Raw genomic sequence first — 14,215 nt, forward strand, 5'->3', positions numbered from 1 at the left:
TATTCCAAAGAACGAAAAGTCAAGTCTGGTTTATATGCAAAGCAGCTGCATCAAAGTAAAAAGGTATCAAAGGGTTTAACAAGGACGGGGCGGGCCTTGTGGGACGGCATTGATGTGGTCCGTCCTTTCTTGGAGGAAGGAGGGATCGTTCTTTGTCAGGGCGGCTTTGGTTTCAGTTTGTATTGTGTGGTGTTTGTGTGTATTGTGTGGAGTGTGTGTGTGTGTGTGTTGATTGTACTTGTGTGTGTATGTGACGTTGAGCTTTGTCTGTCTGTATAGTGTGTATTGTTGTGGATGTGTCTGTGTGTATTGGACAGGATGTGTTGTGTTCTGTGTGTGAGTGTGTATGTGTGTGTGTGTGTGTTCAAAAGTGTGCCAAGTCCGATGTGTTTGTGTAAGTAATGGACCTCATGAATCATCAGTCGTATCTACCTGCCTGTCTTCCCTGCATGCCAGCACACACACACACACACACACACACCGTCACACACACACACACACACACACACACACACCGTCACACACACACAAACACACACAGGGATACACACACACACACACACACACACAGGGATACACACCCACACACACACACACAGGGATACACACACACAAGCGTTTCCGCCCAACTGCCAACGGTGGCAACGAGCGCACAACCATGCAGAAATGACAAAAGCTTCCTGTCTACTGTTTGTGTAAAAGGGTTTGACGTCTAAATAACCGGGGGGGAAAAAAACTCACAAACAAAGACCGCTAAATCCCTGGCTGACAAGAGACACCGTGCCACCGCTCATTATATTCTATTCTGGATCTTTCCGTCCAAGTTCTGAGGGATTTTAAAGGGGTTTTTGTGTAATCAGTGCGGTGCAAGCCGCCCGTGCGTTTTACGCTTGCGCTGCGAGGTTCTCTGTGACGGTGGGCTGAAGGCGTGAAAGCGTTGCATGCATCCTGATACATAACGATGCAACACACGTCTTTTTTCCGTCCAGGAGGAAATAACTTTACCTAACATAATCTGACTCCTGCCAAGTCCCCAACATTTATTTGTATAGGTCTCAGATTTATGGTTTACTCTAAATAGGGTTTTTCTCACACCACTTCATTGTACACAAGATACTCATATCTGCTTTATTATAGCCACACAGTTTCTAGGTCAAAGTTATTTCAGAATCAAATGTCAACTTTTTATTCTTTATATATTTTTATATATAGTATATATAAAGTGATGTATAAAGGCCCCTCTCAGGTGCTTCCTGAACAACACAGCAATGTGGTGAAGACTTGCGGACCACACGCTAATTTATGAATAAATGAATAAGGGATGGTGACGCGATGACTCTAGGGGCCGGGTGTGGGAGGGTGCGTGGGGGTGAACAGCCATCGGCAGTTAATTGAAGACGACAGGCGGTTTCAGACACAACAATGTCATCTCACCGTGGCAGCGTGTATGGGTGTGCGTGACAGTGTCCGTTAACATGTGCGTGCCCACGCAAGTGTGTGTGTGTGTGTGTATGTTTGTGTGAGTGTGTGTTTGTGTGTTGATGTGGGTTCCGGGAGTGGGGGCGGACCTGTTCCATCATTCATGTTAATTGAGGACATGTCAAACCGCATTGAGGGGACTTTGGGCGCGTTAATAAATAAGATGATGGTGATGGATGAGGTGGCGCCGAACACTCTGTTGGGCTCCAGTGGATACAGAGGCGAGGGGGATTCATCAATAACCCCCCCCCCCCCCCCCACACACACACACACACACACACACACACACACACACACACACACACACACACACACACACACACACACACACACACACACACACACACACACACACACACATACACACACACACACATTCACACAGGTGATGTATGTGTTTACATGCCATGATCAAGGTGCTATGAGTGGGTGTAAGTGGAATGGTCAGAGCCTTCACTGATTCGGCGGTAGAAAAGTTTCATCCGCACACTTGGGTAGTTTGGTACTTAATCAGTGAATCATTCCCTATGTGTCATCTGGCATCTGCTTATTTACATATTCATTTATCTATGTATATTCATTCCCTTCTAACAAAATGAAAACAGCGGGATAAGTCAACTCACTATTTTATAAACCAGATCCTCTCACTATGGCCAACGGTTGGTTATGGGTGGTTGGGAGAGAATTTTGGATTATCATTATTTCAAAATCACCATAGCAACTGTGCGCTGGCTGTGGAAAATGGGTGAGCTGAAGTAATGAATCATTAGACGAATGCCTGGTAATTTGTTATGTTTTGGACCCAAGAACATACTGATCCTCTCTGTTCCCTCCTGTTTCCCACTCTCCAATACTCTGCTCTGTTCCCCCTTTCTCTTTTTTGCTCTCCTCTTTACTCTTTCTCCTCTTTTCACTTCTATTCTCTTCATCAATCATAAAACATAAATCCGCCCCTATCCTCTCCTCCTCACGCCTCCTCTTCTCCTTTCCTCATTATTGTCTCATTTATTCTCATTTGCATATTTTCTCTTCTCTTATATTCTCTTTTTCCCTTCTCATCAGGAACCTTCTCCCCTCCTTTCTTCCCTTGTCTCCCCCCTCCTCCTCCCCACAACCACCCAATAACAAAATTGAAACAAAATCAAACACGGCGGCATGTGGCTCAGGAGGTAGAGCAGGTTGGCTGGTAACCAGAAGGTTGCTAGTACGATCTCCGGCTCCTCCTAGCTAGATTGTCGAGGTGTCCCTGAGCAAGACACCTTACCCTAACTGCTCCCGACAAGCTGGCAGTAGCCTTGCATGGTTACATGCATGGTTACATACAAGGCTACACCGCCCTTGATGTGTGAATGTGTCTATTAATGGGTGAATGTTAGGCAATATTGCTAAGCGCTTTGATTGGCCACTGGTTAGAAAGGAGCTGCATAAAATTCAGTCCATTTACCATTTTACAATTCACATCTCTTTAACACCCGTCCTCCCTCTTTGCTCGAAGCGTTCCGCCACAACGAGTGTCCGGACCCGGGCGTCCCCGTGAACGGCAAGCGCTTCGGGGAGAACCTGCAGCTGGGCAGCTCCATCTCCTTCCTGTGCGAGGAGGGCTTCGTCAAGACCCACGGCTCCCAGACCGTATCCTGCATCCTGAAGGACGGCAACGTGGTGTGGGACAACGCCGTGCCCCGCTGCGAAGGTACAGGCTGAGCCTCCGGGCCGACCCTGCCCTGTTGGTGTTATCATAGGGCGCCATTTGATGCTTGATGATGCCTTGTTGGTGAGCGACTCACAGTCGGAAAGGAGATGCAGGTCATGAAGAACGCAGCAATATGGGGGTTAGGTGATAGCCTCGTGAGAACATCCGGATTTGGAAGTTTGTGTGTGTTCCGCAGTTAATGTCAGTCTGGCTGTCGGACTTGGCTGGGTCGAAATGGATTTCCATATATCGGCGCGACCTTACGTTTTTCAAAAAAGATTCGCTCTGGCTCTCTTTGTGTTGAATCCGGTTGGAAGGAAAGCAAAGACATATTCTCCTCTGAGGAAAGCCTTAGGCATCAAGGCGTTGATCAAGGATGCCTTCAGGTAAGTTGTGGACATGGGGATCAGACCTGATGCCTTTTTGGCTGTGAGTGGAACACCCAAAACACTAGACTGCCCTGCCTCCCAAGGCAAGTCGAGCCAAAATAACATGGAAAATTGGCTGAGCCTGAATTAAATAGAACATGGGCAATTCCCAAATCGCATAGGACACAAGTGTAGAGCCAAAATCACATAGAGGATTTGTAGAGCCAAAATCACGCTGAAAATGTGCAATGCCCAAATCTCACATGTGTACTGCCAATTCTACATGCGTGCCACATGCACTACCACCCATTTACGATGCAGCAGCCTCTCTCCCTTGACTTCAACACACATACAGTGAAGGCATTTGACCTCTACTGCAGTGCCGCTGCAGTTCTCCGTTTCTTTGAGGAGCGGACCATTTTTTAAGGGCAGCAATCGTTGAGCCGCGAATCAAAGGCACTTACGAGAAAAGTTGCGCAGCAGTCGGCAGGCAGGCTAGCTTTTTGTTCCGTTAAAGTGCTTCAATCAGAAAACATGCTGAGCTCACAAGCGGGATGCTGCCTCATCCATCTACCTGGCTCTTACCCGCTCTGCGCAAATTCAATAAACCCTCTTCCTGAGTTGCCGAGAGGAACAATATAGCCGGAGTGAGGGCGGGGGGCGGGGGAGGGGGTTGGGGAGGGGAGGGGAGGGAACCATCGGTGTTAGCGAGACGGGAAGTGGGTGGCGCTCCCTTATCCAGGCGCTAGCATGAAGTCCCTAGAGGATCCCTTGACTCCGTGCCATTCATTTTTGAAAAACTGAAGGGTGGGAGGGGTCGGGGCTAGTGAATGGGCGTTATTAAAACACATGTTGTGCTACTCCCCGGTGAACCCTCTGCCTCTGTCTCTCCACTCACCGCCCCCTTGTGTAGCGCGTGCGCGCATGGTGCGTGATACCATGCTAGCTTTTTGTTTTGTTTTGGACCATCCATCATGCCCTGGAGATTTCCGCGTGCTACGGCTTTATGGATGGCCTTCGCTACGCTGAGTCGCCTGATTAAATCATCGCGCTTTGAAAGTAAGGAGAGTGGCGAGAGGCAGTGATGGCGGCGGCAGTGTCAGTGAGCCATGGCCCCCGTTCCCGTCGTTAGTTCCACGGATAGTCAGTTAAAGGGGGACGGGAATACAGCGGCGGGACGTACAGGTATATGGGGCGGACGAATGGATGAAGACAAAGAGAAGAAGAGAAGAATAAAGAAGAGAATAGGGAATTGAGTTGTAAAATGTGAAGAATTTATTTGTCTAAGGGCTAAAACAGGGTCGTCTGTACGACTCTGGGACTGCAGTCAACATAAAGGATGTGCCGTGTTCTTAGTTGGTTCCAAAATAATGGGTACAAGGTTGTAGGGAAGTTTACTTTGACTTTTATGTATATATTTTATGGTATTTGAATTTTTTGGGACAATTTTGTTTTGTTGTTGTAAGAAAAAAGAAAGAAGAAAAAATAGAGGAAAGAGAAGGAAATGGATGCTCAGCATTGTGTGCATGGTTAGTGTGATTGTGCGGGTTGTTGGGGTTAACTTCCAGACGACTATCGTCTTTTTAAGGGGCTATTTTGCTGTGGATCAAGGCTCTCGCTGGCCTCCTCTGGTGAGCATTTCTTTGGCGAACAGTTTGATGTCAGATAAAACACTTGAAGAAACACTTTAAGAAGCACTTGACTCAGTGAGCTTGGACTTGGAAATGATTTACCACACACACACACACACACACACACACACACACACACACATGCCCTGCCACACACACGCACACTAACATGCACCACTTCCTCATGGACACATGGACACACACAAAAACACACATACAAAGATGCATATGTATGTGCACTGGTACAAAACATACACGTACACGAACACACACATACACACACACGCACATGCACACGTGAGCGCACACGCACACGCAACCATACACTCATGCAGGGAGCACTTGCATATTCCTTCCTGAAACAGTTAACCTTGAAGTGGTCCGTCACCAATTTACATTAGCTGCCCCCCCCCCTGCTGTCAGGGAACAAGCAGAGCTACACTGATTCCCACATAACACCCGGAACGGACATGCATAATTCAATCTTCACATGTTCTTACTCCTCTTCTCTTTTTCCCTCTTCTTCTTTCTTCCATTTGTCCGTCACATAATTGATCATGATCATTCCCCCAAACTATCTATCTCTCTCCGTTGTTCTCCCCTCCTCTCCTCCCCTCACCTCTCTCTCTTTTAAATCTATCGCTCTCCTTATCGCTCTCTCTCTCTCCCAATTACTTATCATCCCTGCTCCCCTCTGCCTCCCTTCCTCCCTCTGATTCCCCTTTCCATCCTCTCATTGTACACTCCATCTTTTCACTTCACTCTCTCCCCCTCTCCCCCCTCTCTGCCCAGCTCCGTGTGGTGGGGATTTGAAGGCGCCCAGTGGGATCATCCTGTCCCCTGGATGGCCTGAGCTTTACAAGGAGGCCCTTAACTGTGAGTGGATCATCGAGGCCCCTCCCGGCTACCCAATCAAGATCATCTTTGACAAGTGAGTCTCCCACGTGCGAACACACACATAAAAAAGGAACAAAATGCACAAGTGCTTGCACACAGGCGTACATGCTCACGCCTACACACACACACGCAAATCCACACACACACACACACGTGCACACACATGCATACACACAAATATGTGCTTAAGCACATGACACAGGCATAGACACATGCAGGCGTGCACACACACACACACACACACACACACACACACACACACACACACACACACACACACACACACACACACACACACACACACACACACACACACACACACACACACACACACACACACACACACACACACACACCTTATCTTATATCATGACACCTTTACCAGCCCTTTAGGAGTCACATTGTTTCAGGAACGAATCAAATTCCTTGTTGCCTCTTTTCTTTATATCCCAATGTCATTTTTCCCTCACGGCCCTCGCTTTTTGCCCTTTTTTATTCCCTCTTTGTTCCCTATTGCAGCAGATCAGCACATCTTCATGTTCAAAAATGTACTCCCAAGGGTTGAATAACCTCCCGGTTTATGTATCGAGTTGTGATCTTAATTATTGGATTGAATAATTGTATTGCCCCCTCCCCCAACCCCCTCCTTCCCTCCTTTCACAAACACACACAAATACACACAAGCACACACACACACAGTGTCGCCATGGCTGATCTGGTATCCCAACATGCTCCGACGACCAAAGGTACTCACAAACACCAAAAAACCCATACACATATAAACGTGTCGTTCATGTGACTTTCAGCTCTCCACATGAGAGAGAGAGAGAGTTAAATCTGGATCAAACGCGTGCATGTTAACATTGGACCGTAGCACCTCTCCATGTGCCCGTCTCATTACTGCCAGGGATAGATGGCTTGCCGGGGCCAGAACGAAACAAAATAAATGCTGGCCGCTCTTTGATTCGCCCGGAACATCAATAAAGCCTGGCGCCGCAGCCTACGTTTAGACGACCTGATGCCGCTGGGGCCGCTCTGCAGACAGACATATTATCCACCGCTTTGATGATGAAATGGGACAAGGACACTGAGAACGCAGCACATATACAGTCACACACACACATAGAGAGAGCGACACTCAAACACACACACACACATACACACACACACACACACACACACACACACACACACATAGAGACACACATACACACACAAACCAAACACAGACACAGAAACAGACACACACACGCACGAAAAAGACAAAAGGACACTTCAGAAGCCTGGGGCACTCATCATGAATTTAAATGGAGACTCAGCCAGCTAGATCTAGACACATGCACACACATGTACGCATGCACGCACACGCAAACACCCGCACATGCACACACACAGACAATACAATCGGATCAATCTATTGCAACCTATACGCAAGGATAGTGTCACAACACAATGGTAACTTGGCCATTGTGCCCAAAGCATCGCGGCCTTTGATCTGTACCATCCTCTCTATTATCTCTCTCTCCCGTCTTCCCCTCCCCAAGGTTCCGCACAGAGGTGAACTATGACGTGCTGGAGGTGCGTGACGGACGCTTCCCGTCCTCGCCGCTCATCGGCAGCTACCAGGGCACCCAGGTGCCCCAGTTCCTCATCAGCACCTCCAACTACATCTTCATGCTCTTCTCCACCGACAAGAGCCACTCTGACATTGGCTTCCGCATCCGCTACGAGAGTATGTTTGTTTCCGAAGTGTTTGAGTTTTGGGTTTGGCCTTTCATTCAAGACATGATGTTTGAGAGATGAAGGTATTTTGTCAAGAGAGCCTTGTAAACATTTCCCCAAAAAGACATTTTCGACAAACAAACGCTCAAACAACAAACAACAAACAATAATAAATAATCAAATCCATGAATACATGATCAATTATTTCTAGAGCCCTTCATATACCTGGGGCATATACCGTGAACCCTCCATACCTTCTGTCATCTTGTTTACCTTTTGAAGAGATTCAATAATTCACAGACAAGGCAGCCAATTCCACATACAAGGAGAGAGCTTTCGAGAGGCTTTCTATTGGTGTGTTGCTATTAAAGTACTTTGTTTTGGACCAGATGGCTATTTCTGCAACCCTTTTAGCATGCCATGACCTGGGGGGTCTGACATGTGACCTAGGAATAGCGGTTAGGTCTTAAGAAAACGCGAAGCTTGAAACTTGATCCACAATGCTTTTAGCCTTTAAGTGCATGTGCTTGTGTGTGTGCGCGCGTGTTGGTGCGCATGTGTGTGTGTTTGCGTGCGTGCGGGTGAAAAGATCCCTTTTCGGGGTTATCGGGTGAAACTCATGGCTACTTCCCTCCCCAGCACTCCAACTACAGTCAGATCACTGCGTGGATCCCGGTATCCCGGTCAACGGACAGCGCCATGGCAACGACTTTTATGTGGGAGCCCTGGTGACGTTCAACTGCGACGCTGGGTACACGCTGAGCGACTCCGAGCCTCTCGAGTGTGAGCCCAACTTCCAGTGGAGCCGTCCCCTGCCTACCTGCGATGGTACGCTCCACCGTGTTTAACAGTATCTACAGCAGAATCACAACAACACAGGGTCCAGGGAGACAGAGTCTAGAGCGATGGGAGGCTGAGCTCAAAGGGATTGTTTGAGGTGTTGCACGGTGATGGATTAGTAGAAGCCTCTTTTGACTTTACTTCATTGGATTGCAATGAACTCGGTGGAATCCTGTAATCAAAAAGAGTAACCCCCTACAAGAACGGCAAATAGACCATTCCCTTATTGGGCTGAAAGGAGCCTTTGGTTCATATGGTTATAAATGATTTATAAGTGAGGCACCGATCACACCATTTTGCTGTTCTCCTGCTTTAGTCCACTATAAATGCTTTTATATTGAAGAACGTTATTGATTGCCCCACCTTCTCCTTAATGATATCGACGGTGCGGTCTAGGCATTTACTTTTACACTCTTTTGAAAGGCACTACTGATAAAATGCCTTTCGCACAATTGTAAATGAATGGAAAAGTTTTAGGGGGAGGTCATTTTTAAGGCAGTGTTGTAAAGTATGTATTTTCCATATAGTAGTATAAGTCTTGGCTTGTACTAACATATTTCTTCCCTCTTCTTTTGTCTCTCCATCTCTTTCTCCCACTTTTTGTGGTGGCATTGGTATTATTTTTCTTATTTTATACAATCTGATATGCTTTCTCTGCCGTCCACCTACCCGTGCTCCTGTTGCTCCTCTACCTCCTCCTCCTCCGCGTCTTCCTCCTCTTCCTACCCTTCCTCCTCCTCTTCCTCCGCCTCCTCCTCCTCTTCCTCCTCCTTCTCCAACACAGCGCTGTGCGGAGGCTATATCCAGGGAAACACCGGTACCATTCTGTCACCTGGCTTCCCCGACTTCTACCCACACAACCTCAACTGCACTTGGATGATCGAGTCGTCTCACGGCAAAGGTCAGAGATCCCAGAAGCCCCCCCCCCCCAACCGGCCCCCTTCGTCCCATAACCCTCCACCGTGGTTTTGAATTACACGCACCAAAGTAGACATTTGGTTATTGTTAAAGTTTAGTTTCCACCTTTTAGTGGTTTAGTTTGTGCACCGTGAACGCCACATCCCGTCGAAAAAGACAAAATGGCCTAGAGGCCCCGGGGCCCCGCAGGATGACTCACGCCGTCGCGTTGTTCCGCTTGTCTTGAGATGAGCACCCACAGAAGGATAAGAGACAGATTTGTATTCATTTATTTATTTCACTCATATTACCTTCTCATGTTCATATCCCAAGCTGGCAGTAACAACCTCTGCTATGAATAGGATGAGTCATTTCTTCGAACCTCTTTTAGTTTTTGTTGATTTGAAACTCCGTGACAGGGCTAGGTGCATCAATAATCAATGTTTTCCCTGAGGTACAATTTACATAAATCCAAGCAACACACCACCACCACAACAACAACAATGCACCACCCTATCAATTCAATTCAATTCAATTCAATTGTACTTGTATAGCCCTTGATCACCATTACAGTCTCAAAGGGCTTAACAGGCCAAATATTTACACCCCCCTGTACCAAGCCCTCAAGAGGGCAAGAAAACACTCCCTTAATCAGCAAGGAAGAAATCTTGAGGAGGAACGCGGAGTGGGGGATCCCTCCTTCCAGGAATGGTCATGAATGCAATGCGTTCCATAATTGACATACATACACATACACATATATACAGGCAAAACATTTTACATCGATGATGGGGTTCTGGCCGGTTAACCATAAGGAGAATCCAGGCGTCTGGTCGCAGTCACCGCAATACGCTAGAACAGACAGATGAACGAATTAGAAGGGAAAAGTGCAATAACCGATCTGCATCCTTACCACCAACTCCCCACATCTGGTCCGCAGGTGTGCAGTTCACCTTCCACACCTTCCACCTGGAGAGCCCCCACGACCACCTACTGGTGACGGAGAACAGCAGCTTCTCCCAGCCTCTGTGGAGGCTGACAGGCTCCACCCTGCCCCCCACCCTGAGCGCGGGGCTCTTCGGGAACTACACCGCCCAGATCCGCTTCCTCTCCGACTTCTCTGTCTCCTACGAGGGCTTCAACATCACCTTCTCCGGTAAATAGGCGGTGGTGGGCTGGGGTTCGGAGACAGGGCGCACGGGCGGCCCTGACGACTGCTTCCGCCGCAGGAAGTGGGGATTACACCACTGTATTTGTCGTTATGAATGGTGGATTGCGATGGTCGTTCTGACTACGTCATTACCCATTGTGACTGTGGGTAAAGGTTGAGGCTAGAGGTCACGGGGTTGAGTCGCCACAGGTAGATTGTGGATAATGGGGGTTTGATCCCACAACCTTTCTACCGGGAGTAAAACAAGGAGATCATGTGGAGTTCAGTCTGCGCTGAAAAGTGACAGCGTCTCAATCCAGGGCTGTGGAGGATCCCGGATGGCTTAGTTCTAGCTGAGCAGCTTTAAGTGTTTTGTTGTTTTTCCTTATAGGCGTTCTATCTAATTATGTACTTCATTAACCCGTATAAAACCCACCTAACCATTCCTTCGACGTTGTGCTAAGGATATAACATCACAACCAGACCCCGTTCGTTTTTATTGGGACTATTATCAAGTTTATGGTGAGAAACCCTCAACGAATAAACAAATGGAGAGACACTGTTCCCAAACTTTTTTCCGATAAACGTGGTCCATTTTGTATGTTGAAGGTGAACGCACTCAAGGCCCTTGGCAGAGCGAAGTCAGGGTGTTCTTCATGCACTATATTATAATAATATTGTAATATAGTAAATATTACTTATTTTATTCATTTGACCAAATTATCCTTTGTACTTATTGCACCGTTGGTCAGAGACAATCACAAATTCGATTTCTATATTTGTCTTGCGCATATTTGGTAATTGACAATAGAGCTGGTTTTGACTTTGACTTTGATGCTGTTATATATTTAAGGAATTGGTTCAGGTCTTTTTTTAGTACCACCCTGTGCTGTGAATCATTGAAATGACTCAAGCGACCAACGTCCCCCTGTCCCCAGAGTACGACTTGGAGCCCTGCGAGGACCCGGGCATCCCCACCTACAGCACCCGCAAGGGGCTGCAGTACGGGGTGGGGGACATCCTCATCTTCTCCTGCTTCCCAGGGTACCGCCTGGAAGGTCCGCCGCGGGTGGTGTGTCTAGGGGGGAGACGGCGGGTGTGGAGCTCCCCTCTGCCAAGGTGTGTGGGTAGGTGGTCACATGCTTTCTTATTTATATACCTAAATATTCACACACACCCATACCCATTTCCCAACACATCACCCACCTCCCCCCCCCCCCCAGACATGATGCCTGATGTAGTCCATGCATTCACACACACACACACACACACATACAACCACAAACACACACACAGGCCTTTTTTGTTGATACCATGGTTCTTCAGGAAGGTGGAGGCTACCTTAACACAGGCTGTTCTTTACATCCTCCTTCCTATTGCTTGTTCACCATTCCCTCGAGGACACAAGCAGAGCAGAGGAAAAGGGGAGTGTGGGCATGGGACAGCCGAGTTTATTAAGTGTCCTAACATGTGACGTAGTCTGGTGACGAGCTGGGCCAATCACCACTTCCAGTCTTAAGATTTCGGATGCAAGGACGAGGGGAATCGTTGGCTTAAAAAATATGGAAAAAGTCCTCTAGATACATTCTTGTAATGCCTTGGTTCTAAATGTTTTATTACACTTTTTGAGAAATTACCCGTGCTCAAAGTTATCGAATGGTTTGTACGTTTATGGGGTAATTAGTAAGTGTTGAAAGTCTCATGAAGCCAAGTCATTAAGATGTGTTAAGCATCATTATTTATTTATTCTAATGTGGTACCTTTGTTAGTTGTTTATATTGTGCGTTGCTGCTTCGCTCCCACTGTCAATGTGTGAAGTTGCCGGTTGCCAGATATTGCTGAATTAGTTCCATGTAGGGCAAGTGATTCCCTGATGAAGGCACACGTACAAACAAACTAACCAGCAAAAAATATGTTGTAGAATGTTTAGAAACGATAAGTTAGTTGCAGTCTTCTTTTCTTTCTTTATTTGTACATTGAATCTGATCCCCAAAGATCGAACTGCACAAAATAATTGCTCATTATGAATATCATATTCAGGTTACAGTTAATTTAAGCTACTTTGCACTTTCGGAGTAACCGACTTTAAAACATTATCTGCAATAACTCCATTTCATGGTTCCCTCACCAACCCCTTCATGTTGATATGACTATTTCAATTTGTGATTTGAGTTTCAAGCATATGGTGATAAAATGTCCTCTGCTCTCTCCAACTACTCCTCTACTGGGACTCCTTTCTTCCTCCCTCTCTCTCTGTCTCATTCTTTCGCACTATCTCGCTCACTCATTGTCTCTCTCTATCTGTCTCTCTGTCACTCTCTCTCTCTATCTGTCATCAATCTGAGCTATTGTTCCCCCACTGTCTGTCTCCGTCTATCTTTTGTCTCTTTCTCTCTCTCTCTCTCTCTCTCTCTCTCTCTCTCTCTCTCTCTCTCTCTCTCTCTCTCTCTCTCTCTCTCTCTCTCTCTCTCTCTCTCTCTCTCTCTCTCTCTCTCTCTCTCTCTCTCTCTCTCTCCCTCTCTCTCCAATATCAATCTGATCTATGGTTCCATCACTGTCTGTCTTTCTGTCCGTCTCTCGGTCTCAATCTGTCTATCTCCCGTTGTTTTCTCTGTCATTCTATATTGCGCTCTCTATCATCATTCTGATCCACCGTTCCCTCTCTTTCTCTCTCTTCTCTCTCTCTCTCTCTCCTCCAGCCGAGTGCGGATCCTCGGTGACTGGCACGCAGGGGGTTCTGCTCTCGCCCAACTACCCCGGTTACTATGGCAACAGCCACGAGTGCATCTACTCCATCAAGACGCAGGCTGGCAAAGGAATCCAGCTCAGAGCGAGAGATTTCAGACTGGAGGAGGATGATATGCTTAAAGTGAGAAGGAGTACACCCCCCAAACCACACACACACACACAAGCCTACATGAGGGCTTGTTTCTATTTGTTTGCATGTGTGTGTGTGTTGTAAATCTGTGACTTTGTCTGTGAACAGTTGCTGTTTGGTTGTGTTAATGTTTGTATAGTGTGTGTCTGAGTGACTTAATGAGTGACTTAATTCATTGCATGTGTGTGTGTGTCTTTATGTGTGTGTGCGACATTGAGGTGCCCATGTTTCCTTGCAGATTCTGCACGTGGGTGTGCATGTGTATGGGTATGTGTATCTGTGGTCCCTCGCCGACTGTTTAAGCTAATTATCAACCCCCCCCACTCCCACAGGTGTTTGATGGGAACAGTAACCAGGCCCGTATGCTGGGGTTGTTCACCGGGAGCGAGCTGTTGGACACCACCCTCAACTCCACCTCAAGCTCCATGTGGCTGGAGTTCATCAGCAACTCAGACAACACCAGCAAGGGCTTTGAGCTCCACTACACCAGTGAGCTTAGACCTGCACACACACACACACACACACACACACACACACACACACACACACACACACACACACATACACACACACACACAGAGACGTGCCCTCATGCATCCACACACGCAGGCACTCATGCATGCACACACACATGCATGCACACACACATGCACTCATGCACGT

General features: G+C 47.3%; 1 protein-coding gene across 1 annotated transcript in view; it reads left to right on the plus strand.

Annotated features, from left to right (window-relative positions):
- Positions 1-14,215, plus strand: part of csmd2 (CUB and Sushi multiple domains 2) — a gene marked incomplete at both ends in the record, with an annotated part of 202,510 nt that overhangs the window by 118,637 nt on the left and 69,658 nt on the right. Inside the window, 9 exons of the mRNA XM_079749377.1 lie at positions 2,975-3,169; positions 5,961-6,099; positions 7,610-7,797; positions 8,427-8,615; positions 9,412-9,528; positions 10,465-10,680; positions 11,613-11,801; positions 13,374-13,543; positions 13,885-14,041. Coding sequence (XP_079605503.1) covers positions 2,975-3,169; positions 5,961-6,099; positions 7,610-7,797; positions 8,427-8,615; positions 9,412-9,528; positions 10,465-10,680; positions 11,613-11,801; positions 13,374-13,543; positions 13,885-14,041 — 1,560 coding nt within the window. The remainder of the gene's footprint in view (positions 1-2,974; positions 3,170-5,960; positions 6,100-7,609; positions 7,798-8,426; positions 8,616-9,411; positions 9,529-10,464; positions 10,681-11,612; positions 11,802-13,373; positions 13,544-13,884; positions 14,042-14,215) is intronic.

Source organism: Pollachius pollachius, assembly GCF_949987615.1.
Source record: "Pollachius pollachius genome assembly, chromosome: 13".
Taxonomy (NCBI): Eukaryota; Metazoa; Chordata; class Actinopteri; order Gadiformes; family Gadidae; genus Pollachius; species Pollachius pollachius.